Source organism: Cyanistes caeruleus, chromosome 2 (assembly GCF_971803275.1).
Source record: "Cyanistes caeruleus chromosome 2, bCyaCae1.hap1.1, whole genome shotgun sequence".
Lineage (NCBI taxonomy): Eukaryota > Metazoa > Chordata > Aves > Passeriformes > Paridae > Cyanistes > Cyanistes caeruleus.
The window spans coordinates 61355337-61368481 of record NC_141702.1 but is presented as its reverse complement, the minus strand read 5'-3'; the positions used below and the strand labels follow the sequence as shown (position 1 = coordinate 61368481).

At 41.4% G+C, this 13145-nt stretch overlaps 1 protein-coding gene across 2 annotated transcripts; it reads left to right on the top strand.

Moving 5' to 3' along the window:
* Positions 1 to 249: 249 nt before the first annotated feature.
* LOC147654849 (uncharacterized) lies at positions 250 to 11260 on the top strand. 2 transcript variants are annotated; one of them, XM_086869138.1, is made up of 6 exons: positions 291 to 361; positions 1358 to 1489; positions 7632 to 7735; positions 8470 to 8554; positions 9394 to 9472; positions 11102 to 11260. In XM_086869138.1, exons 2-6 carry the CDS (start codon positions 1399 to 1401, stop codon positions 11130 to 11132), a joined length of 390 nt encoding a protein of 129 aa, XP_086725264.1. In that variant the 5' UTR covers positions 291 to 361; positions 1358 to 1398; the 3' UTR covers positions 11133 to 11260. The 2 variants fall into 2 exon arrangements, with proteins under 2 accessions (XP_086725275.1, XP_086725264.1); XM_086869149.1 differs by lacking the exon at positions 1358 to 1489 and having other exon boundaries at positions 250 to 361.
* The last annotated feature ends 1885 nt before the right edge of the window (positions 11261 to 13145 follow it).

The following is a 13145-nucleotide window of genomic DNA, read 5'->3' as shown; positions in this document are numbered from 1 at the left end:
AGGCATTTGAATCTGCACCTCTTGTCACTGCTCAGAAAGCTAAAGTATCACTTCAGTATACACATCTAGATTAAGCCTTCATTTTCTACTACTGTCTGATAACAGAATCAATAGAAACAATCTGTAAGATTAGAAAAAGTTTCAGGATTTTCCTTTAGCTGATACCTGTACTAGTTTTCATGTGTTTGACAAGCTTCAGCTGTGTCTGCCTGTGTCATAATTGCCAATTGTGTAATCACTGATTCTATGGTAACTGGAATACTGACCACTCGGTACTCCTGACAACAAAACAGAAAAGGAAATCTGAGCAGCAGTTCTGGTGAGATGAGTCAGACACCAGGAAATAAGTTCAATGGAACAAGTAAGTAACAGATGCTGTTCAGTGCTTTGGAGTGGAATATGATTTTGTGCTTTACCAAAAAGGACAATCTTACACTAAAGCCAGTGCACATGTTCTTTGCTAGATTTTTCATTACTGATTCAGTGATACTGTGCTTATATCTAAAGTCCTTTAAAATATAAAAAAAAAAAGAAAAAAAAAGAAAAAAAATCAATAAACCCTTGAGGGGATGAGAACAGAATAAAGACGTGGGGGAGGCAGAGGAAGGCACTTGGAAGAGTATAGTCCAGACTAAGGACAGACACAGCTGTTGCTTGGAAACAAAAGAGGAAAGACATTTAAACAGAGACAATAGGAAAGGAGTCAAAAAGATTACAGAATTGCTTTGTTCCTCTGCACTTGTAATCAGTGAAACACTGCAGTAACCTTAACTGCTTTGGAGTGTGGTAAAATCCCAAGGAAAAAGTAAGAAACAAAAGCAGTCATTCATCTGCTTGGCAAGACAAGGATTTCTTTTGTTATAGGAAGAGCAGGTAAAGAACACTTACATGAGAAGTCATTACAGAAGTTAATTTAATGAAGTACCTCTGTAAGTTACAAGTCAAATGAAAAGGACTCTCTTTTTCCTGAAGTTTTCCTAGAGGCTGTTTTTGTTTAATAGAAGTCATGTCTCTGCTCTCAGAGTGTGATTGTGTTTGGAGTTAGAAGGGCCTGAAACTATTTCCATATAAATGTAATGACTATTTTTTTTTTTTTAAAGGTAATTTAAATGCAAATCTCAACAAATTTAACATCTGCAAAGTAAGATGATCTTGGAATGCTGTTTAGCATATCATGGAAGCTTTCCACCTTAATAATGAAGATCATGCCATTCTTTGCATGATACTTTCTACCTAATCCATTACTGGGTATCACTAGCTCCTGCTGGCATCCAAACCATACATGTGGGTGGGTGCAGGTCACCTACCCTGAGTTTAGGCAGTGATGAACTTAACTGTTGTTCCACCATCTCTTCAGCCAACTGTGATGTCACTGTGAAAGCACATACCTAAGCAGTCATGTGGAAAACAGAACGCTGCCTGTCACAGCAAAGGAGAGCCTTGTCAGAACAGGATCAATCAGGAGGGAGCTCTGCAAAAGGGAACCCTGGTATGCAACAGGAGAGTTGGATTTGATAACCCTTGGGTCCTTTCCAGTTCAGGATATTCTGTAATTCTATGGAGATGTCCCTTTCTGACAATGAAGTACTGTTCCAGCAAGAGCCCTGTCCAAGTGCCGACTCTGCTGCAGTCCTGACATCCTGTGCTGTGTAACCAAGACTCTTGCATGCTTTGCATTTTGCACAGCTGCCTGAAGTCAAGGTCTGGCTCCTTCTACAACCTGTGGAAAACACTTGGCATATTTTGTGGTAAAACGCCCTCCTTTTTAATGGGAATTTCAATGCATTTAGCTGAAATGGGTAATGAACACTGGGGAAGGAGGACATGACTGCTGGTAGAGGAGTGGATTGAGCAAGTTTAAAACAGCAAATTATCTAGTAACTGCTTTCATTAGTGAACTTGATTAGAGAATTTATCATGCACAGACACACAGTGAATTCGTCTTCAGTCTTGCACTGTCTTAATTTACCTGCCTGTCCAAAACCATATTTACTATACATTGAATTTAAAATAATGTATGCTCTCTTGGTGAGGCATAAATTACTAGCTTGCAGTTTGCCTTCTTGTTCCAGGGTTTTAGGCTGAATTTGTTATTTCAGTCTTCTTGGAAAAAAATAGACTAATAAACCATCTGAAAAGTAGTCCCTTTGACAGCATAATGTGGGCACCAGGCTCTGTTCCAAAGCCTGCTCAAGTGAATGAAAAGATTCCCCTTGACCTCCCTGATCCCTGAATTATAAAACTGAATGCGTGGCTGCGTTTTCCTGGCACAACCCAAATGCAGGGTTTTTCTGCAAGGGGTGGGGCTCTGCACATATCCCTCTGCTCCTCAGTTTGTGGTACTGATCCTGTGTCTTTGTGGTAGATCAGATCAGCCCTGCAACTTTGCTAAAAACTGATTTGGCAAGGAAAAAACAAAAAGTACACTGGAACAGGGGTGACTGCAAGAACCAAGACAATGGTTGGATTACTTTGCTTTAGTAGTGCCATGTTTGGTATCTCAAGATACATGAAGTGCATAATATTTTTATCTAGCAAAATAGTTTGTAAAGAGAGAGTAAAGTTTGTAAAGAGAGTCTGTGTTACGAGAGATGAGGAGTTTTGTGTCACTGTGATTAGTGTGAGATCCAAGTCCTGTGATGGCTCTCTGTGCCCTAATGATGCAGGACTGGTTTGCTCCTCAGTGAGCAAGGCATGGGTATCTGCTGCTCTTCTGGTACTGCAGAGGAGTGTTCCTCTCAGGTTTGCTGTTAAAAATGTCTAGAAGCAGACAGTAAGGACCTGAATCATATGAGAAGAAGGTTTAAAGGGAAATGAGGCTTTAGAAAAGTCTGTTTTAGTAGCATGAGGTGTGTTTTAGTTCATCTGAGCTGTAACCAAAAAGGCTTGCTTGAGCATCTGCTTAATTCCTATGGAACGAGAGTGGACAGCATAGAGAAATTAATTAGAAGATCAAGAAAATAACTGAGAATTAGAAACGGGAAGTAAGCAAAATAAGATGAGAACGGGGTCTTTAATCTACCAGCTGTGGATGAACTCATTAGATTCACAGTGCAGGAAAGAGGCTTTAGTTTGGTCCTTGCTTCCATGCCGTTCCCTCACAAAGAACATTACCCATCCTGTTGCAGAAGAGTCAGAGTGATGCTAAAATCTGAGACACTTCTGAATCTTACGAACTCTTTTATTGTGAGGCATGGCTCTTCCACAGCTTTGGCACTGGATATCATATCTACCTAAAATTTCCCTGTGCTTCCAGCTGCCAGAGTTATCCATAATTTTCCTTCTGTGTTGTCAGGTTACAGGTGCTGGTAAGCAGCTGCTCCCATTCAGGGGTTGTGACTCTTTCAGTGGTGTTGGTGGGATGGACAGCACTGCTGTTCATCAGGGGAGACCCCCCTGTGGAACACATCTAAACTCAAGGAGATAGCAGTGACAATACTGACCTCTTAAACAGGATCAGACTGTTCTCCCTGTTAGCTAGGAAAGAAGGATAACCAGGTGTGTGTGTGGGGAAGTCTAATGGACAGCTCCTGTTCACAGACCAAATCTGTTCTTCTCTGCATGTCATTATTTGGAATGCTCTCCAGCCCATCCCTGAGCAGAACAAACTGGAAATGGCTTCTATTTCTTACTTGTGTTGAACCACTGCTGTACTTGGACAGCTTTTTAAAGTTTTTATGAAGTCCTTCAGGAGTTAAACTGAAGCCAAAATAAATACTGCTGCAGCATCCTGCTCCTGAGTATAAGTAATTTTAAAGCCTGTGTAAGAAAGCATCATTAACAAAGCATCGCTCCAACCCATAAACAATGGTTTTTCCTTACATCCCGGCTGATCAGTATTCCAAGAAAACCTTCAACAGGAAGTGCAAGCCCTTCAGCATCTTGAAACAGAGACTATACCACTCTAGTGGTATAGAAAGAGAAATAACCACTGTGAAGAAGCAGCCCCTGCAAAATGTATAGTTAAAACTGAAGTATGCGTGTGTTATCTCCATATGAAGTCTTTCATCCAGTAACACTATTGTTTCCTCCAAGGACAAAGCCTGGATGTTGTAGATGAGTCTCACATGTGTGCTTGACTGGGTGCCAAATTCTTTCCTCCCCCTCCCTGTGCTGCTAGTGTTTGGGAATATTTCTCTGTTGAGAAGCCAAATCAGTAGATGTCATGCCTGCCCGTGGCACGTGTCTCTGCTCTTCGAGTGAATATTCAAATATCTATTTTAAAGACAATGTGAATCTCTAATAGATTTCTCTTCACCTAAACCTGAGAGCATGATTCAAGATAGTTGATGCATGAATGCATGCCCAAGGTTGAACCTGAGAGCTGCCCTTTCACAGATGAAGTTGCAGAGATTCACTGCCATTTTACTGAAGGGCTTAAAAATGTATGTGAGCTGAACTTTTTTACAGAGATGGAGGAAAAGATGCTTAAGCACTTGCTGGATCAAGTAATTTTGCTGGGGAGAAGGTGAATACATATGGTCATGCTGGATATTATTTTACCCAGAGATGCCAATTTGCTATTGATTTAGTCTACTGCTGTTGTAAAATGTCATTTAAAATCAGTGGAAAGAGATAGAAGTACACAAAGGTTTAAAGTAAAAAGAATATGACAAAGGTTTAAAGTAAAAAGAGAATGGAAGATGTTGGTCATGGTGTCTTTTCTAATCCTTCCTAAGTGCTCTTGGTTCCATGTGCCTCTCAAAAACAGTAAATTTATTTTGTTTTTAATGTTTTCTTTTTCCCTCTGAAAAAAAAAAAAAGAGCCCTTGCTCTAAGATACTTCTATCCTTTGCAAGAGGGAAGTGTAGTTTATGTCTTCTCCTATTGCCACTACAGAAACAGTCAGGGAAGAAATCTAGCTGGAAGCAGCATTCTGAGTATTTTCTTAATACTATTCAATCAGCCAAGCAGGTCACAAAAGCTGTGAAAGAGGGCCACCTTCTCCCCCACCAAGCACCAATCCATGTTTGTAGTCTGTTTTCTTACTGCAGTTCTTGTACTGATCTTTGATAAGGCAGTGACATCTTATTAACCACAGATGGGATTGTTTTGCATCCCTGGCACAACAGAATGTGAACATTTAATTCCCTGCATAGGCTCTAATTTTCAGCTCTATTTTTTGGCTTGAATTGAGTAGGAATGCAAACAGAGGCAGTGGGGAGGCAGAGAAAACTAACCATACATTTTAAACTTAAAGGCAGCAAGTCTGGGGTCTGATATTAAAACTTCAGGAGGAGAGTCAGGATAGCTGTACTATCCTATAATAGAGGGTGAAATACATCCTCTCTCCACACAAAACAAGTAGTGTACACAGGCTTCCCCGCTCCCACGGGGTGGCTTTTGTATCGTCCACTTCTCCACCCAGCTTTGCAGACAGGGAAAGGCATTTAGAAAAGGACAGGTCTGGTTTACTACTTAATACCAGCTTCAGCCTCTGCACAGAAGTTGCAGTCCCTGGGTTAAAAGTTCCAGATCCAAAAAGAAGCACACAAAGATAATATCTCATGATAGTGTGATTTATAAAATGTGGGAGCAATCTTGAAAAGGGTCTCAGTGGAGTCCTGCCTGTGGTCAGGAAGGCAGAGAGCAGAAGAGGGGCTCTTTGGGCTCACTTCCAGAGCAGGAATTCCTGACTGATAGCAAGAGCAGCTGCCATGATTCTAGCCTCTCTCCTCTCCTAGATGACAGCAATGCAATATAAAGCAGCAGGACACATCTTCCTTCCTTGATTGGGGTCAAGCTTCTCTCTGAATTTCCACTGCTCAGCTCTTTAATGACTCTGTTATTTCTGGTCATACTTTACCAACTCTAAGAGCAGACCCTTCCTTTCCTTCTCCCTCCTGGAGGAATCCAGGTTTGCAAGAGCAGCGGTAGTTGTGGAGAAGGGAACTGGAGAATTGCTTTTTAGGAAGGACAAATTGCTGAGTGGTCTAGTATGTGAAAAAGTACATGGATTGTGGGAAGGAAAGAAAGATTTCATTTTTGTCTTGTCCTCCTCCAAATAGAGCCCAGAACTCCCCACTCTCCCCTGAAGTTCCAGGTGTCCCTGCTGAACACCTACTGAAGCCAGATATCTGCCCTGTCTCATCCCCCCCTCCCCTATGTTCTGAACTGTTTTGCCCACGCTACTGGTCAGGAGAAGGCTTTGGGTGGTTGTTTGAGCTATCTTTTCTATATTGTTACTGAGAGACATCATTTGTAAACATGCTGTATCTTTAGTATTAAGATAAAGACACTTGGGCTGGACTAAAAGGCACTGGACAAGGAGGAGGGGTCTGAGAACATCAAGGGCAGTGTGATGGCTGAATGTGCCTGGATCCTGAACACTGATTGTTCATTGAAATGAGTTGGATTGTACCTGCCATAACAGTTGCTGAAGAGCTTTTAGCAGAATCAGGACAGTAATGCTGTCAAAAAAGATTTCAGAGAGCACCAGTGCATGTTCTTCACAGTGCTGCTTCACAGCCAGAAAGCTGGCTCTTGGATGTGCCTCAGCTGATGGGGCACAGCTGCTCCAGCAGTGTTTTGCTGAATCACAGAATCAGTTAGGTTTGAAAAAAACTCTTGAGTTCATTGATTCTGACCTATGACCAAATGTCCTTGTTGCTGCCCACCTAGACAATCACTAGGGTGTGGTAATCAGTGTGCTGAATTTAGTCCAGGGAGTCTCCTGGTAATTTCCCTTACCCAGGCTCCAGCAAGGAGCAGATTTCCCTGTGCTATGGGTCTGGTTGACATACAGGACACTCCCACAACCATTGCCTGTGGTTGTTATCCATCTGGTTGACTGCATTGATCTGGGGCACCCCCCAGACAGAGCTTCTTCTCCACTGTCATCTGCCTGACCCTCAAGATCCAAGGCTTCACACCTATTCTGTAAGAAACCCTGGGAAGGCAAGGGAAGCCAGCAGGGGATTCTTCTGCCTCCCTGAGCAGGGATCTGCTTCCATTTCCCTGCTTTTATGTCTCTTCTTCAGCTTGATGGCAAGAGAAGCTGAGCTCCTCAGACTCTTGCTGATCTTCCATCCACTGCATTTCTCTCAGGGATGTAAGGGTGTGATCCTTCGAGTCTAATTCTCTTTTGCACTCTCTGATACTTCCCAGCCTCCCCACCTCCTCTTTAAGCTCTGCCACCAGGCTGAGCAGATCATCCAGCTGTTCACAGTGCATGCAGGTGTCTTTCCCCACTATCCTCCAGCACTTAACACCAGACTCAGACACTCCCTGCAGCCAGAGGCCTGGATATTCATGTGCTTCTCGACACAGAAGCACATGAATATCGACACAGTTCATGCTGCTCTGCTCAGACTAGTTAATTGTGAGTCTGGGAATGCATAGGACTAGGACAAAGATAATAAAATCTGCTTTTATTAATCCCCAGGATTTATTCCTGAAAAGCAATTGCTGTTTGCTGGGTTAATACCATAAGCAGCATGCATTTTAGTGTCCCAAGTGTTTTTCTAGAGGAAGGTTTTGTAGTTCTACTAAGTTTGTACTGTGGAAGCTGATGGAAATTCACCTGCTGGTGGGGCCAGGTGCTGAACTGCATCTTGAGTGCTCCAGTAAAGCAGGGGAATTCTTCTCCTGTAGTGTATAAACTGACACAAGCTGTTCTTTCTTACTGTCAGTTGAACGTTCATGCTGCTCTCAAAGCTTTACACAGCAGAGGGACATGGAGTTTTGTGAAGAAAAAGCTGGCTGTCATGCTGCAAACTCCACCAGAAAGGCTTTGGTAAGCAAAAACACAGTCACACTTGTCTTGTCCTGGAAGCAGATTTGCTGAACTGTAGTTTGTGGTAATTAAGGACCTATATTAATATAAGACCTGAAATTCCAGGGAAGTTGATAAACTCTTATAGCAAGACACATACTGAATATCATCTAGGAGCTGCCCATAACTGGAGTCCTTTTTCTGATTAAAAAAGTGACAGAATATGACAGTACAAAAAACTTGGGACAACAACTTCTTCAGACCCTTCTGCAGTTATATTCCAGGGTAACAGCTGTAGAGAATCAGAAACCTGGCAGCTTTTGCAGTACATTGAAAAAGCTCTTCCTGTCATTTAGGGCTCCCTGCTCTTGGAAGGTTTGCTATTCCCTGGTCACTAGACACAAGGCCAAAGGGCAGAACCTCTTGGGGGAATCAGAAAAGTAGAGTTAATCATCAGTGTTTTGAAGTGAGATCCTGTTCTGTTATAGAAAAGAAAATAAACAGTTCCTTTAGGAGAGTACTGCTGGTTTGGGGGGATTTTGTTTTAGTTTTATTTTTTTAAGATGTTGAAAAATTCTATTACTCTTTTTTACCTATTTGGGGCAGGAAAAATGGCTTGCAAATGTGAGAGGGTGGACCTCTCACAAGGCCTGTTCCTTCCTAGCACTGCTTCAAAAGAAATTTGGAGAGTTTTCACTAGGGTCTACAAGCTCCTTGCTAGAGTTGTGTGATGATTGTGCATCTTTTTTTACTAGGACAAGCAAACACTGACTGAGAAAAGGACTCCAACATTAACACTTTCTGTGTCAGCACTTCTGGAGAGAGGACAAAAAGACAAACGTAAGCCAGGCAAAGAGTTAATTTAGTCGCATTTATGTTTTTCTTATAACTCTAAGGTATTTGAGGTGGGGGAGGCATTCTTAAAGCAGATGGTAGGCTTCAGAAACCAGTTTTCTGATAGAATAATGTAGAATTTTAAAGTTTTACTTTTTTTGCTGGGCTTTTTTTCTTTGCAAGTCCTGACATTAAATCCTAAACTCATTTCCACACACTTGCTATAAATGAGAAAGGACAAAAATTTCCAGGTGGATGTTGTTGATAGTGAATGGCTTTCCTGGTCATTAAATTGATCCATTGTGTGGATTGTATGCACAGAGGTTTTAATTTGGGTCTCCAGGAGGGACCCAAATGCCTTTTCAGTCAGAGGTCCTCAAACAGAACTATTTACATAGACCTAAAATATACAGTCTGGTTTTGAGGTTCTTTTTGCCCATAAAGAAGTCCATAACCTTTAATTTTCAATTTTGAGAATTACTCCATCCTTTTTACCTTAAGTCCATTTAGATGAGGTACAAAGCTGTGTGTGCTGTTTGTTCCAAATGCCCTTGTTGATTCAGCCTTAAAATTAACATCACCACCTCCCTAAAATAGTTCCCTCTAAGCAGGATACCACATAATATGTTTTCTAAGACCCATTGCTACTGGTAATCATAGATGGTATCAATCTATGTTTAGAAGATTTTAAGTTATTTTAAAAGTTATTTGTAATATAACCTGTGGATGATAATACATACTACTCCTTGTATCAGTATCTTTGATCCCTACATTTCTGAGGTTTGAGAATTTATGTAGATTATCATGTTTTATGGCAAGTAAATTTCAAAAATAATGATCTGCAGAGACTTCTTCAGATATAATGAAGAAAACAGGAAAATCTGTGTCAATGTCTGCTGTGAAAAATTCTCCAGGAAAGTTTGGGTAAGAAATTACTATTATTTTTTATTTCAATATTATAATGTAAAAAAAAATGTTTGCTTTTGTTATGTAGAATATCATGTTGCCATGTTTGCAGTATATTCTCCTTTGTATTAAGTGAAGCAATCAATTTCACCGAAACCTGTTGCAGAGCTCCTCAGGGCCTCAGTGTAGGCTGCAGAGAATACCAGTTTTGGTGTTGAATGTTCATTGATTTGGAACAGCCCCATCCCAAGTAAGCAGCGACTGTGCTCTGCTGTAACAGACATCTTGAGAGGATTTCCTACTCAACAGTGCAAACCCCTCCAGCAGATCTTGTGCACTTACAATGTGATTCCATTGTCCAAGTGTGGGAGGTGCCAGCATTCATTTCAGTAACAGCTATGTCAGGATGACAGTGGGAAGGTTCTTCCTTCTTCTCAATGTTTCATTTCCCAGACCATGATGTTTGGTGCTCCTGCTCCTCAGACCATGCAGTCACAGGGGTTCCCATTTCTGGATTTGCCAATTCATGTCAGAGCAGCAAGAAACCCTTCCAGCCCCTGTTTAAGGTGGTTGTGGTGCTCAAGAGGATGGCTCAGATTGGTCAGCATCTTGCACCCCTCTGAAATGTAAACAGCTGCAGAACACAAGTTCTTAGCAGGAAATGTGGCCAAGAATGATTCCCTGTAGCTGGCAAGGTATTTTGAGCCTGGGACAGAAGCCTGTGAGAGCAAGCAGAAACTCCATCTCTAGGAGCATAGGATGAAAAGGAATGTGCACAAAACAGTCAGTTGCAGAAACTCACAGTCAAAGTTGTTGCAGGGTTCTTGTGTGCAGTTCTTCTGTGTGCAGTTCTTCTGTGTGCAGTTCTACTGTCCTTGGTTGCTGCCGATCAGTGGCTGAATCCTTCAGCTGTGGGGAAGACTGCAGTGGGCATAGGAGTGTCCAGTCCATAGTGCCATTATCAGCTCTACCCACCTCCTTGCCTTTGCCAGCTAGAGGAAAACTGCTGTCAGTACCCAGTGGTGTCATCTGCATTACCTGGGACTATGTTAGCAGCATAGTAATTCCTGTGGTTATCACACCAACAGGGATTTTTTGATACCATTGCCATTCTCAAGGTTTAGCCACTGAATTTGGAAACCTGGGGCTTCAGCAGTCTTGACACCTCCTTTCCCTAGGGATGCTGGCAATTCCAGGTATCACTGGGGTTGTAGTTGCAGCCAGTTTGCAGAGGCTTGGGACAGCCATTGCCCCCAGCACAGACATCCACACTCCCATCTAAAATAGAGGACAGTGGAAACGTGAAAAAGACTGGTCTAGGTGTCTAGGTGAACTTGCACGTGCTGCAGCATTTTCTGGAAAACTTGAGCTTGGCCAGGTGCTTTACAGAGCACTTTTGGGCACGTGAGAAATCAGTTTCAGTGTTACTCAAGAGCATTTTTAGCTGAGAAAGCAGATGTGAGAACCTGGTTTTGAGTGGTGCAAATAAATGGTCTCATCCTTAAATGTGCCTGTAATTTCCAGGATGAGCTGCTCCATCACCTCCCCACGAACACAGATTTAATCTTCTTAGAGAAAACAGAGTAAATCATAAAAGCTCTTTCTATAATAAGAAATAACAAGTCTATGTCTTGTTGCTGCTTTTAGACCACAAGCGGACAACAGAAAAAAAGAGTGACTGGTTGACAAGGACGTGTTAAGGCTTCCTTCTGACACGTTATGGAGGATCTTAAGCAACACAATTTTTCAGCACCACTTCCCCCCGGAATGTTACAGCTACCAATAAAATAAGCAAGCTGCAATTCACTGGCTCAGGTTTGGTCAGGGTTTTTCTCTCCAGGCTACAAATCTTATTATGCTATCCTTTTTAAAGCTGTGAGATTATTTGTATCTGTTGCCAAGATTCAATTAAATGATTGCCTAGAGGGGTGGACATTACCAGCAGTTCATTCAATGGTTTTAACAAAATGTAGGAAGATCCAGTACCATGTGATTTTCCTTTTCTTTCCCCTAATGCTTTGATATATTGAACAAGACAAGTGAACATTGTGGAAGTTCATGTGAATATTTAATAGACTCTTCCAGTAAACAATAAATGATAGTGATTGATACATGATAAATGGCCATGTATGCCGTGCATCTCTTCAAAGCACTTTGAGTTCAGACTAAAAACAAATCTCATTCTTGCATTAAACACTTTAATTGCTTTTAAAAATTGTTCACCAAGACAGAAATGTTGTGGAGGTACATTCCTTCTTATATTTTTGGTCACTTGATCCATTCTCAGCCTTGGATCACCTTGCATAAACTTTCAGCGATGCAACAAACAGGGGCTTTTTAACCCAGTAATTTTCATTAAGGCTTTCAATTAAAATCCATAAAGAATTTTCTTACCTATTAAATGCTTATTAAGTAAATGAAGATAAAAAGTAGCTGGACACAGCAGTAATAAATACCATATTTTAAAGAGTTTAATTAAACTACTTAGACTCTATATAATAGTGATTAGATGGATACAGAAAGGATAACACTGAAGCAACTGTAACTCCTAGAGCTAGAAAAAGCAGGCACAACAGTAGTGCCACTATATTAGAACAGTGCTGCTTAGCCTTTCTTTCAGTCCAGGAAGAAGAGGGAAAACACCCTAAACTCATTCCAAACTGTACTGTGCAATGTTATCACAGTCGCTTTCCTTAACCAAATAAATGAATCCTCAAATTTAGAGCAAATTTTACTGTACTTGTTGTTATGCATTATTTTCTGTCTGTGTACAGAAATGTAGGATTTCACAGCTTAGTTTCTAGTATCTTACCAAAATATATAAGGGCAGGAGTGGTGTATTGAGGAAAAGCATTTTAAAATTCCACTAGAAATGAACCAATCATGAATATACGGAATGTACCACCCCAGTTCAGACTGGCTATGAAAAATTCTCTGAAAGTAACAGCAACCCATTGACTAAGGAAATAGAAAGTTCCAACAGGAAAAGTTGGTAAACAAATTGAAGGAAAAAGAAATGAGCTTGGTTTCTGATAGATGGGAACTCAGCAATACATCTACTTGTGTTTTACAAGGATGCATAGAGGATGCAGTCTTTTGTTCTTTGTAGTAGAAATTTAGCTTCTTGATATTATTTCAGGTATTTTTTATTCTTTCATGAAAATAATAATTTTTATGAGAATTGTTTACTACATTTTGTTCTTTTACAGTATGATTTGATTATAGTGATTCTGTTGTTTATTCACCACATACTGCTCTGCTTCTACAGGTTTTCAAGCAGAGTTCAGATAAAAGAGTATTTTTATCTCTACTTGAATGTGAGTTAAAATATCCTAAGATCACACAGATCTTTCTGTCCCACCTCTTAGCCGCTGTGCCATGGCCTATCCTACCTTCTCCATGGCAGTTCTCTGCCCTTAGATCCGCTTCTCACATTTGGAGGAGGAATGGGCTGTGCCAAAGAGGGAGGACTGGTCAGTGCTTGGGCTACTGCCTTCCTCCACCGTACCCCCAGTGGATGTGGGGCTGCCTCTCCCCACACTGGTGCTGTCAGAGCCCTGCAGCAGCCAAAGGCAGTGCCACCAGAGAGATGTCCTGCAGCTTGAGCCTCAGCTACTGATGGCCTCTGAGAAATGCTCACAGAGGTCTCCCTAACAAACACGTTCAGAATGTCCAGTCCCACTTACAGTAT

Coding starts and splice junctions, on each gene's coding strand:
- LOC147654849 (XM_086869138.1), top strand. CDS start 1,399: ATGTGGAAAACAGAACGCTGCCTGTCACAGCAAAGGAGAGCCTTGTCA. Junction 8,555..9,393: donor GAGAGGACAAAAAGACAAAC/GTAAGCCAGGCA, acceptor AATGATCTGCAG/AGACTTCTTCAGATATAATG. Junction 9,473..11,101: donor AATTCTCCAGGAAAGTTTGG/GTAAGAAATTAC, acceptor TGCTGCTTTTAG/ACCACAAGCGGACAACAGAA.